We start from the raw sequence: 14744 nt of genomic DNA, 5'->3' as shown, positions 1-14744 counted from the left end.
AAGGAGCCAACACCGACCAAAAAAAATGTAATTGACATTTCGAAATCAAGTAATATTTCAACTAGTGATATTTCTTCAAGTGATATTACCACGTCTACATCGCTTACTACAAATGAATTAACTACAGTTACGAGCTCATATGCAGAAAGTGATCAGTCTAATTTTAATATATCGACAATTTCAAAATCTACAAATAAAAAAAGTGATCCTCCAGGTGTTACAAAAAACAAGAAACAACCCGATGCTAAATTAGTCAAGCCTGAATCAAATACTACTGTTGATAAGGTTGATGAAGAAGGCTTGTCGGTGCGTATGGTCGGAGGAAAATTAATTAAATCTTTTAAAGAGCCAACTCAAAATGTTTTAAAAAATAAATCTGTATCTAATATATTTAATACAAACAGTGAACAGACAATTTTAAACGTAGATAATAGCTCTACTGTTTTAAATACGACTTATATCATCGACGAATCATTATCAAATAATGAAGTATCAAGGACCGTTAAGACTAGTAATGACAGTAGTACAACTTTTGTTGATGGAAAAACAGTAAAAAGTTTTAAAGGACCCGAGAGAACTCCTCGGAAACCGAAATCTGGTTTTCCAGTAAAAACTAATACGGACGTTATCTCTTTTGATAATAATTTTACTACGTCTGTGAACGATACTAAACATGTTCATGATGTGTTTTATGATGTTTCCGAAGAATCTTATATCGAATCTCGTCAGTTTTCGGAGCAATCTATAGTGCAAGATTTTCAAGTAACATCGAACACATCCGAATATTATCCCGAAAGGCCTGATAGAAATAGAGATGTAAGAGATAATATTGTTGTTCAAGATATCACTGACTTCGTGTCTGTTTCAAATCACGCAGAAATTATAGAAAATAGAACAATTTCCGAAGCTGTGTTTGAAAAGTCAGTTGTAAAAGGTATTACTGAAAATTATGAAAACCACGTATCTTCGTCGAAAAAGGTCCGTGAAAATAAAGTAGATAAGAAATCAAAAAAGGATCAAAAAGAAGTTACTTCAACCTCGAAGGAGCAGTGCATTTGTGAAATTTGTACTTGTGGGTAAGTTTTATCAAACATTTATATTATGCAAATAAAATATTATAAAAATACAAAATAATTACTTAATTTAAATAAGTACATATTAAAATAATATTTTTTTTTATGATTTTAATTCGCATTAATTTTATTCATTCGAGTAATCGAGTATAAAACAGTAAAATATATATTCTTAAAGTAGGCAATAATTATAGCTACTACACGTGATTTATGTAAAGCTTCTTAAATTATTTTTAAAGTACTATACAACTTAGTTTTAGTCATAACTACAAAAACGACAATGTGGCATACATTAATAGTATAAATATAATTAAATTGTAAAAACAGAAAATTTAAAATCGTGAAAACTGTAAGTCGTGTACACAATGATTATTAAATAAAAGAATGGTGTGAATTTTTTAGGTATCTAATGTAATTTAAAATATTATGTAGGCATTTTTCACTCGTTATGCAATGTTTTAATTACGCTTGCATGATCTAAAAAAATATATTTTATTTTCGTTTTTACTAATGTGTACTAATATAGTATTTATTCTTTTGAAATATTAATATTTTTTTGTTGTGCTGGGAACTAGCGCGCACTGTACAAAATTTGTGAGTAAATATATCTGCCTTAAACTTTAAAACATCTGAATAAGGGAACAAAAATAAACTGTTACCTATACATTTATTTAAAAATGCATTGAAACATCGTTAATACATATTTTAATTTTTTAGGGAGAATAAAAGACATGTAAAGTTATATGAATTTATATATTTTTTTTAAATTAAAAAAAATTCATATTTTAACATTTTTGTTTTGGTAATTGATATTTTTAATTTTGATAAAGAAATAACTTAAATTTTTATTTTGTTATAAGAAGCAGAATAATTATTGGCGTTTAAGTATCAAATGCCCGTGAAATAAATTGTCTATTTACAATAAAAGTTTAGATTAATCTATAAAACTCTAGTTTGAGTATCGGCATAACACGTTTTACTACTTAACTGTATTCATTTAAATTTTAAATGCAATTAAAAAAAAAAAATTGTTTGTTTGGTATTTGATATGTATACATAATAATTTTTAGGAAAGTAAATTTTAGAGTTTAAAATAAAAAATACAGACTATTACTATCATACAAATAAAAATCGTTTACAAAAATAAAATGTTGTAAGAACTTGAGCAAAAAAAAAAAAAAAAAAAATGAATAAATAAATAAAGTTTCATTGTCACAGAAATTGAATAAAAAATTTAGCCTTTATATCGATCATTTTATAGACCTGTATAAATATGTATGTTTAAGAAAAAATTTACGCATTATTACACAACATTCGTTAAAACCATAATGTTGTCATTTAATTTATCATTATTAATTGGGTGTGTCTACCTCCACCTCGACTATTCAATATGAGAAAAATAGCATTGTAATTATTCACTGTAAACAAAAGTTACTATGGACAGTACGGTTGGATGCTATACCCTTAGACACAGCACATCATGACGTACGTACATAGGTACGTTTATTCTAATTTGTATTTATATTTAAATTAGTAATCCATTTATAATTGTCCAAATAGTAATTATTATAGAGAAGCCGTTTATTTGCTCGCAGTCCGATACTGTTCCCCGACTGCAACTGCATTTATTGGTATTTGTGTAAGTATGTGTGTAGTCTTGTAGATAGAATATGTGTAGGTATTTTTTATACATAACCGTCGGGAGTTTTTATAATATTGAATACGTGACACTGTACATATTTATTAAAATCATTTCCCACAGAAAAAAAAAAACTGTAATAATCTGCGCAGCAATTCGTGAATGTATTTTTTTTTTTAAATCTAGTCCATCGATCAAAATTTGTAATAAAAAAACAGTACCTATAGGGACGGTTTACGTTTAAAAATAAACACATATATTATAATCCCAAACATAATAGGTAGGTGTGTGTTACTATTGTCGGTGTTCCGTAGTTGTATAAACACGCGAAACGATCGTAAACGGTTAACACTTATATTATATATACATGTATTATATTACGTCATTCGTAAAGCGTATAGCAATCATTTTTCGCATGAAACGCCACAAGAAAGTCTACGAACAACATTATTATTATTATTATTATTACCATTAATAATTTAACTCATTTACTCATTTTATTTTCGAACGCGTTTTCTGTCTCCAGGGATCCGACGGTAGCTTTTTATCCAGCGTACTTGGCACCGTTGCCAATTCGACCCCGATTGTTGACGCTTAATACATTAATATTACTAACGTTCTGTCGATCGTGAATACATTTGTGTGCATACAATGAAATGTAATGTTGATTTTTGCGATAAAATACGACTAGTTTGACAACATTTGGCCGCCGCTTATATATTATTTATTATTATGCAGGTACTTACACTATTGTGATCGCAAACTCAAAATACCGTTTGGCTAGTGCTTCAAATGCTCACAGACCAGTTTTTTTTTTCGATAAAATTAATCCAAGAGCAGCAGTTCTCAACATTTTATTAACTACATACCGTCTTCACACTTTGAAGATTTTCACATGCCACTACTGTAACCCAATTAATTTTTTTTGTTTTTTATCCTAACAAAAAAAAATATAATTTTTTTTTATTAAAAGAGATTTTCTCCACGTATCACCTATGAGTTTTCCGTGCACCATAGGTTGAAAAATGTTTTAATAGAGCTATCAGTGTTGGTCAAAAAAAGTAAAAATTCTTTTGTTGATGAAGATATAGCTTAACTGGCTTATAAGGACCACAGATATAATTTTAAATTCATAAATTTGATTAAATTTAACGATTATTTCGATGCATTGAATTTGTCAATACTTATGATAAAGGCCAATTATAATACCTATATTATGTTTAATAATTTTAAATATAAATTATTAAAAATAAAGCTTGACTAAATTAAGTATCGATAATCATTATATTTTTCATAGTATGATTAATTTCACTGATTCAAATATTATTTATTTTAAAATCAATAATACATGATTTTAATTCGTAATCTTTTGGTATTCAATGAAACTGATCAGTTTTAAACTATAAATTTTGTTTTGTTGAACTCTAAGATCTTTCCTCCCTCTCACCGATTACGACGGTTCTAAGTCTTTAATAATTGGGCAATCATTTTTGTCTCTATTTCAATCTTGGAAATGATAAATGAACTAGTATTTTTTATTATTTAAAATTGTGATGTGCGTGTCTCGTGTGTGTTATTTTTGTGAGCAAAATAATTTTGAATGTGTAAGGTGAATTATTATTAGACGATTTCGTTGATATAATTAAGATAAGTGTCACAGGAAAAAGGTCCGGAGACTGCGACTACGGTCGAGGACGTGGATCATTTTTTACGTTTTACTGACGAAATTTATGTTATTATTATTGTTATAAAACTACGTTGCCGCCTCGCCTCGCCTCGTCGTCTAATTCTTGTCCGTTCTGCACAAAATGCTCGTTTGCAAACCCATTGTTTCATCGTCAAATCGGGTGTGTACCCATACTTAAAACACAGCACCTATAGGTCGCGGGCGACCGGTTCTCGTGATAACGCTAAAACCGAAATGAAAAAAAACGCTCTGGGTTGCCCACTTCCCGGATGAGCGTAGGTATTTCGTACATATTTTTACCACACACTTTTGTAAACATTACGGCGTTTTAATACACCGTATGCACATCGCACACACTCGGTAAATACATATGAATTAGTCGTGTTACTAACGATCAATATTTATTATTATCGTTCATCATGTGATAAAAACCGACGACGATTGTAACTGATATTATAGCTAATAGATTATTATTATGTTTTGTCTATTGTCTAGTCGTCTAGTGTATAAGATCATTTAGAGACGGCTGTAGGACGTGTACCTTTGCATAGTGGTTTTTTTTACCATCATCATTTCCGCTGAAAAAAATATATTTTCGAAATTCATTTCGATAAAGTTATTAGCTATATAATATTATATTAATAATATGTGCAGCTTGCAATAATATAGTTGAAGTCGACATTGTCATTTTTGGTTGACGTAACTAAACATATACATTCAGACCCAGATTAACATTATCGTAGGCCCTAGACACAAATAGTTAAGAAACCTTCTCTTTAAAAGAGGAAGTGTTAAATTTCACTATTAAGCTTTTTAAAACAAAAATATTTTAACATATAAATCAAATCCAAACGTTTATATCATAATAATTATTTACTTATGTACATAATATTTTAATTTGTGTGCTAACGTGTGTATTACAAAAAAGTTTTAGCAACATATTTTCGCAGGCCTAAAAATGTTCGTAGGCCCTAGGCACAGTACTTATAGTGCCTAATGGTTAATACAGCCCTATTTACATCGTCGCTTTGCCGCTCAATATTGTCTGTTCAAACGCGTCGTAGTGTTGCTGCAACACATAATAATATTATATCATAATTCATTTTTTATACACATGCCTATTAGCATCAATGTTAAAGATTATGTCGACATACGAGTGATTTGGGAGAAAGGATTTTTTCGTCGTTCGACTGGATCTTGTACTTTAAAATAAAACTTCTTTTTTTAAGTCGACCAATTTTTTTTTTCTAAATGGCTATTACGACTCTCCATACTTTTTGTATAAAACCACGTAGGAACGTTTCTATTATATTATTTTCTCCGTTTTGTAGCTAGTATAAAATATGTATATTGTATATAAATTTAAAGTAATAATATCCAGAATTATATTTTTGAAGTAATCAAATTCAAGCCATTTAACGTTATTTATATATGTAGGTTGTTACAGTAGAATAGAGTCTCGAAAATCAACCTACACACATGCCAGGTCATAATAATTGACTAATATACGTATTAATATTTTAGACCTCATGACTTCCGTCGAGTATTGTACTATTGTCGGATTATTAAATTGAAATTACTCTTATTATTTGATTTTATAATAATCTATAATGAATATTTTTTACATATTTTACATTCTATTTACTTAATTTAATTTACTTTTACTTTTAACCTAACCTAATTTGATTTTTTATCACATCCAAAAATGATGGACATATTTTTTTTGGAAATTATTTCCGTTGACATTATTCAATAGTAAAACCTTTAGATTGGTATACCTACTATACACGATCGATTGACGAGCGCCACATTGCAAATAGTTGACATTTAGTCAATTAGTCATCGGCGTTACACATGAACCAGCTTCCAAGTATATATGTATAGAATAGTTCCATTTACGGTCCGCATATAATCGACTTCAGCTGCGAGGTCAATCCTTTCCGTCACCGGTCGAATGTATAAGCGTTTATTGCGCACATTTACTCTAACCTATACGTATAGTATGTTATATGAAGTACATACATAATATTATTGTCGTTCCCACTTGTACGAGCAACAATTTCGACGAGGACTACGACGATAGCACGTACGACGTGCTTTCTAACTCTGTTTTTATTATTATTACCGCCAATAAAAGGATAATATATTATTATTATTATAGAGGTATACCTATATCGTTTTGGATTTGGCTGGACTCTGCTGCAGTGCCGGGAGACACAACGGCCGTCAGCGTGATACATAAATATTATATAATATATAATATATTATATATTTACTTATATACATTATATATAAGACGTCGTCAACACGCTTTCACGTACATTATAAGATAGACGCTTATTCATAATTTTAATTTGTTTCCGTCCGAAAGCCTTTATATAGGTAGCTGCGCTGGCCACGTATGCACCTTATAAACGATCGACTTTTCTGTGTACATATTATTATTATATACTTCCCGTTGCGCAACACTGCACGATGTTTTAAATTATCTCTTATAGCTGCATAAATTATAATAATTACGTGTGGGTTTTATGACAATGGTATAAAGTTATATTGTATATGAACGATCTAAGATCTTCGAACCTAGCTCGTTGGATGTTATTCATGAAATAGTTGACACTACAGTCATTTTGTGATCCGCGAACCATAATAAATATTTATATTACATCGTATGTAAAAAGAGTTATATTCTTTTATCATATCGCATGCATAGTTACTGAATTAAGAAAAGATACAACGCCTATAATATTATGTAAAATATTTTTTTTTGTATATCTCATTAGTTATTTTTCCCTATTTGTCCAGTTTAAAAACAATAATTGTAATAACTGCGAACTTATAACAACGTGTTTTTAGAAATGATCGTACTCATTTTTGCACCAAGTGTTTAAATAAAACATTTTTCGCAATAATACGTAACGAATTTAAAAAAAGATTAACAACTTTTTTCATATAATTTTTAAATTAAATGGCCGTTTTAATATAATCGTGTATAATTTAAGATGTAAACCGATGTATATTTTATTTATAATTAATAATTTTTAAGAATTAACTGACGACACAAAATTTGATACCGTTCAATTAGGGTTTATTAAATATAAAACAGATTATTTCAATACCATTTGAGATCACATTCTTTGTTTCTGAATAAACTTAAGCATATATAGGGTACTGTATGTACTTATAAATCTATTAAATTGTGCTGAAGAAATAAAACTCACCCATCCGGAGGCTAAATGAATAAATTAGGAATTATTATAAAAAGGAGGGATAGACAAATTGGCGTACAAAAAAAAAAAAAAACAAAAAATAGTAAAAATTATTTTATTTTTTTCTCAGGTACATCGGTTTAATGAATTATACTTGTTTCTTTGTCGCGTGTAAACGTTTTTTTTTTATAAACTAATTTACTAAAATAAATAGCTCATCAAAATGTATTTTTCTGGTTAGCAACAGTTAGCATGCAAGCAATGTATTAGTGCTTGGCTTGTAATATTAAAAAAAATAATTCCCAACGTTTAAACAATTTTTATCGGCAAAATGTTGCTTCTATTTAAATGAAAATGAATTTAAAATATTATAATCATGATTAGTAATCATATATACGTTTCATTTGTATACTCGAACGCCTAGAACTAACAGCTATAACATTTATTACTGTGTTCGATCGGGTACGTGTTGCGTTTTATGTGTCCAAGTAAAAATGACTTATGAACAAATTAGATATCGGTAATAAAACGCTTGATGACTCTAATTTTTGACGTATATTATTTTTCAATTATACGATGTCTACCATCATTTTAAAAAGTGTACACGCCTGCCGACCACGTAAACTCGCTTATGCCTAGTCGTTCACTATTTTAATATTATGTGTATGCAATTTCAACTGTGTCTGGAAAAACAGGTTGAGCACGCTTATAATACGTATATATATTACATATTATATTATTATATCGTACATGAGCACAACCGCGAGTCAGTGTAAATCCGCCAATTGACTATATGGTATGTGCGGGCGTAGTCGACTACCTATTATAATATTTTAGTTATTTAGATCTTAACGATTCTTAGCAGGAACATGTGCAATAATACGTACGAATCTTCAGTGAATATTAAAGTCTTAAATAAATAAAATGTGTAGATATAGGAAAATTAAATTATTATAAAATGATGTGTTGTAAAATATTGTGATGAGTAAAATATATTAATTTCTTTTTCGTAAAAATGATTTTTTAACGGTATTACGGTAATGGTAAATTATTAACTATTATGCTGTAATTGGTATACGATATATATCAATTACATTATAATCTAATTGGTATATATCGTACGGTGATTTTCCGTATATAATAATTTGGTTATTCTAATTAGTTGGCAATGTACTTTTTTAATTTTATACTTGTACATCAGTCATGTCGTGTAATGCAATAATTGAAGTTTACTAATAATGTCCACAGCGTGCCCTTGATGTACCTACCTATAGGTGATTACGTTTTGGTCACGGGCATTTAAGTTTTAAACTACAAAGTGTATTATTTATATTACTTTACTCGTATATAAATAGTAATGCTCGTATAGCGTTATCAATAAATCAGCTTCGAATTCCCAGAGATTTTATTTTATTTGTTATCGTTTGTAATAATCTAACTACCTACAAGTATAACGTAAAAATAACAGTATTAATATTAATAAAAAGTTACTAAAAAAAAAAAAAAAAAATTTATAGAATTCTTATTGTTTTTTACTCTATAATAAATATATTCAGGTAATAATGTTTAATCTAAATGTATTTATCGTGAAAATATTTCAGTCAATTCAGTCATACGTATGTACAAATAAAAGTAAAAGAGGAAGAATTAATTTAGTAGTCATCACTTAGTACGTGTTACCATACTAAATGGCAAATTAAACACTCATCGCAAAAGGAATTAAATGTATGTCAGTGCGAACAAGAATGTTTAAAATACGAGTCTACTGTCTAGTTATTTAATTCTTGACATATTTATCCCAGAGATCTAAACTTATGATTACATATCAATTCTCCGAAGTTTTATGTTGGGTAATAAATTTAGTATTCTTCAGTTGTTTGCTATTGAACATTTGTTGTGTACATTATGTACGTGTACATTTATGATGTGTACCTATTTTTTGAAATTTTTAACCACGTATCTTTAGTTCCTCTATCTTGTATAAACTAAACACAAAAGTAATAAATCATAATATAAGATATATTATGAACAAACTTGTTTTATCTTACAGAATGAAATCAATAAAATATATACGTAAGTAATCTATCAAAGTATGTAGTTAATGGCCTTTAGTGGCCGAGTAATAAAAAAATAAAATAAAATACATTTAAATACGAATAAATAATAATTAATTTGACAAAAAATAAGATTCAATTAAAATATGTTTTTAATTAAATTTATGATACAATGAATTGAAATTTATCTTGATCAAAACAAGTTAGGAACAATTTATAAATCATAATAGATCTATATTATAAAGTATAAACTATAGTTAATTTGAAATTTATTAAACAGGCTTAAAAATAAATTATTAATACAAGAGAATAGTATTTTTCTTCTATAGTAAGTTAGGTGTTTTTTTTTTTTATAAAACATTTATCACTAGTCTTAGTTTTTCGTTATTTGATAACCTAATAATTATTTATATTTAACACGTACTGTGTCACCAAAATTCCATGTTATTACGTATTTTACTATCCGCAGATATTGTAATTCATTATTATTATTATTTTATTATTCAATCGTTTTAAGACTACAATTGTTCTGTATGCAACATCTCCACTATCAAATTCTTAAATGAAAATTGTCATTAATTTTATGTATTTTAATATTCGTATTACCCACTTCCGGTAACCATAATCTACGTACCTAATCTACGTTGTTACGTTATCCCTTTCACTATACATTATGATTATTGTAGATGGTCATTATTCATTTATCAGAGTGAAAATCATTCGTTCGTGGTTTATTTTTTTTACTGTTATTATTTAAATCACTAGAGTTACATACAAATTAAATTATCGAAATACTTATTGTCGTGTTTTAGAACGGGCGTGATCTTAATAGGTTCCTACTTATTTACTATGCGTATTCTCATTTTGAATGATTTTAAATGGCCACGATTTTAAATCACGTTCTAATGAGTGTAACTGCATAATATAAAATATGCATTCTGAATGAGAACAAAACAACTTTGCTAAATATGAATAAAATATGCCAAATTACTACTTTTTTTTTTTTTTAAATTTACTACCAACAACCACTCTTATAAATATGAAAAATGTATTTTATGTGTCAAATTTTTAAATAATAGTTTAGCTGATATTATGTTATATTCTATTACATTTGTGTAGATTGTGTCGTAATATAGACAATTATCGAAAATAACTAAAGAACCTTTATTATCATATATTATTACATTATATATAAAAATATGTTATATTATAATAATTGTTCTTGTCCTTAGAATTTTTTTGTATGTATTATGATTAAACAATGTACATACTACGTAGTGTAAGTACGTGTATTCGTATACTGTATCTATAGATACATATCTATTCTATATTTCAAAGCAGCTCTACTGTTTTGTTTAGTTTTTTGTTTTGTTTTGAAGCTTATTACTATGGTTTATTATTACAATTTCATTGGTATTGACAGTATCGTAAGATGGTGTCATAACATTGCAGACACAATCATCTAGCAAGGTCTATAATGTGTCAGTTTGATTATGATTGAGAATAAAAATATAAAAATGACTTTTTTAGCCTTAGCAACGTGTAGCCATTGTTATACCTATCAAGGTTATGTATGTAATGACGACGTTACACTCTGCAGAGCCTCACCTCACCAACGGTTATTATTTTTATTTTCTAGAAATCACAGAGTTTTATATATTAGCACTTAATATATAGAGTTAGCTAAAATCGCCAAATTAAAAATTATCGGGATATTTTTTTCATTATTATTATTCAATTACACGCAATAAATCCTCAGTAAGTATTCTAACAAGAGTCTTCGATATTGCATCTATCTAAATGAAAAACGTATACTACATATATTTATGTTTTGCTTGTATAAAAACAAATAAAATAATTATTTCAATTTCGAAAAATATTGCTTCATTATCGATTGGTACTTTATCTTGTAAACACCGTTGACTGTGTTTATATCAACGTTTAACTAAGTATATGCATTATCATACGTCCATGCTAATCGCAGTGATTGTGTACAAAAAGTTACTTGCGTACTTACAATGTGTTTTAGCATCATTTTTAAGATACATAACCATGTAGGTGTAGCCGTGTAGGTATGCAATTTATATAATGATGTTTAACAATAAGCTCTTTACTACTCTATAATATGCATACTTTAACACAATGCTTGACGTGTTTCTAGCAATTTTTCCCTGTTGTATTAAATTACGAATAGGAGATTTTAACATAGATACAACCAAACCTAACCATAAATACGTTTAATATTACAAATAATGTATTTTATACAATATATATATTTAAATCCGCATGAAATTAAAAATTATTATCTCACGTGCCTATTGATTTCTCACAATTCATTTTACTGCTATAAATTTTATATTATTTGTCTATCAATGCCTAAAATAATTACTTATAGATGTATCCAATTACTTTAACAGTAGAGTTTCAGTTTTCTTATGTATCGACCTATAGCTTTAACGGATTATTATTTTTATTACGTTTTATTATTATGATTTGTGTAATGAGATCCTACATTTTTTTTTTTATGTTTGAGACTTCTAAGCAGAACGTGTAAAGAAACAATATAAGTAAAATTCATTGAAACATTATCTCTTTTGCATTTATTATAATTTTCTATTGAAAATATAAATATTTTGAATAGGTTAAAATTAATATGTCAATAAGCAATATCTAACCTTAGGTAAAATATTTACATTAACTTAGGTAATACATCAGTTATTTAATAAATCGATTTTTACATAGTTTTAAAGGAAGAATAATTAATATAATAATATATATTATTACTTATTTTAATGTTTTACAAAAAGCTCATATTATATATTACGTATATAGTTACAATTAGCAATTAATCACAAAAGAATTTTCTTAGTTGGTATTTATTTTCCGTATATATTATATAGAACACAAATTCATTTTATGATTTAATATTTGTTTGGTTGGCAACTGAAAGTAAAAGAAAACATATTTAAATATAATATTATATGTACACATTACCTATCTATATATTTATTTATTTATTTTAGTTTTTTTATCATTATTATTTTTTTTTTATTTTAAAATAAAGAATTCTTAGTCTATGACCATCTCTATTTATGGTTAATACAGAATTATAAGTTAGTGACTATTTTAACAAGATGGTTTTAAATACAAATATATTAACACGAGCATATACAGGCGATTTATACAAATAATCAACTAATATTATAAATAAATTAAAGAACAAAAAAAAAAATAAATAAATAAATAAATAATTAAATAGACATATTAAGGATATATGGACAAAATTATATTACATTAATCAACTATAAAAGAAATTCATTGGTTAAAACCAGTGTAAAAAAAAAGTGTATAATGAACCATATCAATGATAATGATATGTTGCAAACATTCCGGTGCCATTTTTTTTTATACTGGTTTGAACTAACGAATTTTTTGTTGATGTGTTATGAGTTTTATGACATATTACTTCACTAATATACCTACCTATTAGATACATCAACACGAATTCTTGTTATTTTTAGTATCATGCGAATATCATTAGTTTTAAACAATGAATGATATTATTTTATTATTGCATATTATCTAAAATAAGTATACTTTTGTATAAAATATTGTATTTTGTTAAATTTGTCTTATTAAAATACATATTACACTGATATTATTTAGACTCTTTTAGAAAATATGTCTTTAAAAATTATAAAACATTTTTTTTCTTTAATTATTATTTTGATTAAATAATATTTCATCATGTACCTATAGTATCAAGATTTCAAAAGAATCATTTAGTTTTGTTGATTTATTTTTTTCTGATACAAAAATTTTGCTAGAAAAATAAATATTGAAAGATTGATTACTTATTAAAAAACAATGCATACAATACCATTTTCAATTTCATTATAAAATTACTTAATTATAAAATATATTACTATACTTCTATAAGTTACAAATAAAATAATAAAAATATATGTATCTTAGATAAAAATCAACTATATCAATAGAATTGTACGAATAAAAAAAATTGCTTTACTACCATTAATAATGTTCTGAAAGATTGATTATTTTGGGTTTAACGTTTTATACATTCTTGATGGAAAAAAACTTTTAAATGAACACCAGTGTTTGATTATACAGTGCGTACAATTGGTGCAAGCGGTTCAGTAATCTATTGAATAGTTCGAGTACTAATTCGTAAACGCGTATTGCCACATTTAATATTACCTTGTCAAGAATTTTCACTTAGTTTGCATTAGGGTACGCTACTAATATATTAATATAATTACTACTTTGAATTAGGTGGTAATATTTTTCATAAAAAGTAGTACACACTTTTAAATTTTTTTATATCTAACACAAAACAAATTTTGATTTCATATTTAAAGACGTCATCGATGTCCGCATACGCCTGGAACAGATAGGTCTCCACTGGATTTGGAGCCTATATCGTCTCCAAAATTATCAAGGACTAAAGAAGAATATCAGCCAATACCATTCGACCGCATTGAAAGGCCTACTTTACAAAGACTTAATACAGAACTAACTCTTACCGAGGGAAAAATTGAAACTACTACGGCCTATAAATCGGAGTTTGAGAAAAAATATGCAGAACGTCAAGTCCGGTAATAATAACTTTAAAATAATTATACAATTGAATTCTTATATAATTCTTATTATAATTTATGTTTGTAATAGATATAAAATGGAAGATCAACTTCATCTCGAAGGTGAATATTCTCCACAAAGAAAACAAGAATATACGGGCCTTCCTGGTGATCGCTATTCATCACGTAAGCCACAAGATAACTTAAAACCTGAAGGAGATTTTGAAAGACCAACTCGTGAAAAAGTGACGCCAGCAGAACGACCAAAACCGATAAAACCAAGCGATAACTTGAAGCCAGAGGGTGATTTTGAAAGACCTCAACCGTCGAAATATGGGCCTGGCGAGAGAGCGCCAATCGTTAAACATCCGGACAATTTAAAACCTGAAGGAGATTTTGAAAGACCAACTCGTGAAAAAGTAACTCCAGCAGAACGACCAAAACCGATAAAACCGAGCGATAACTTGAAGCCAGAGGGTGATTT

The 14744-nt window shown here is 27.5% G+C and overlaps 1 protein-coding gene across 1 annotated transcript in view; it reads left to right on the top strand.

Moving 5' to 3' along the window:
* Positions 1 to 6: 6 nt before the first annotated feature.
* LOC112599234 overlaps positions 7 to 14744 on the top strand; it is a 22533-nt gene continuing 7795 nt past the window's right edge. Inside the window, 3 exon segments of the mRNA XM_025346056.1 lie at positions 7 to 1076; positions 14042 to 14278; positions 14352 to 14744. The exon segment at positions 14352 to 14744 is cut by the window's right edge and continues 659 nt beyond it. Coding sequence (XP_025201841.1) covers positions 313 to 1076; positions 14042 to 14278; positions 14352 to 14744 — 1394 coding nt within the window. The 5' untranslated portion in view covers positions 7 to 312.

The sequence above is a fragment of the Melanaphis sacchari genome, unplaced genomic scaffold (assembly GCF_002803265.2).
Source record: "Melanaphis sacchari strain LSU unplaced genomic scaffold, SCAv2.0 Contig0_pilon_pilon, whole genome shotgun sequence".
Classification (NCBI taxonomy): domain Eukaryota; kingdom Metazoa; phylum Arthropoda; class Insecta; order Hemiptera; family Aphididae; genus Melanaphis; species Melanaphis sacchari.
Note: the sequence above shows the minus strand (reverse complement) of the source record. Positions and strands in the feature narration are given on the sequence as shown.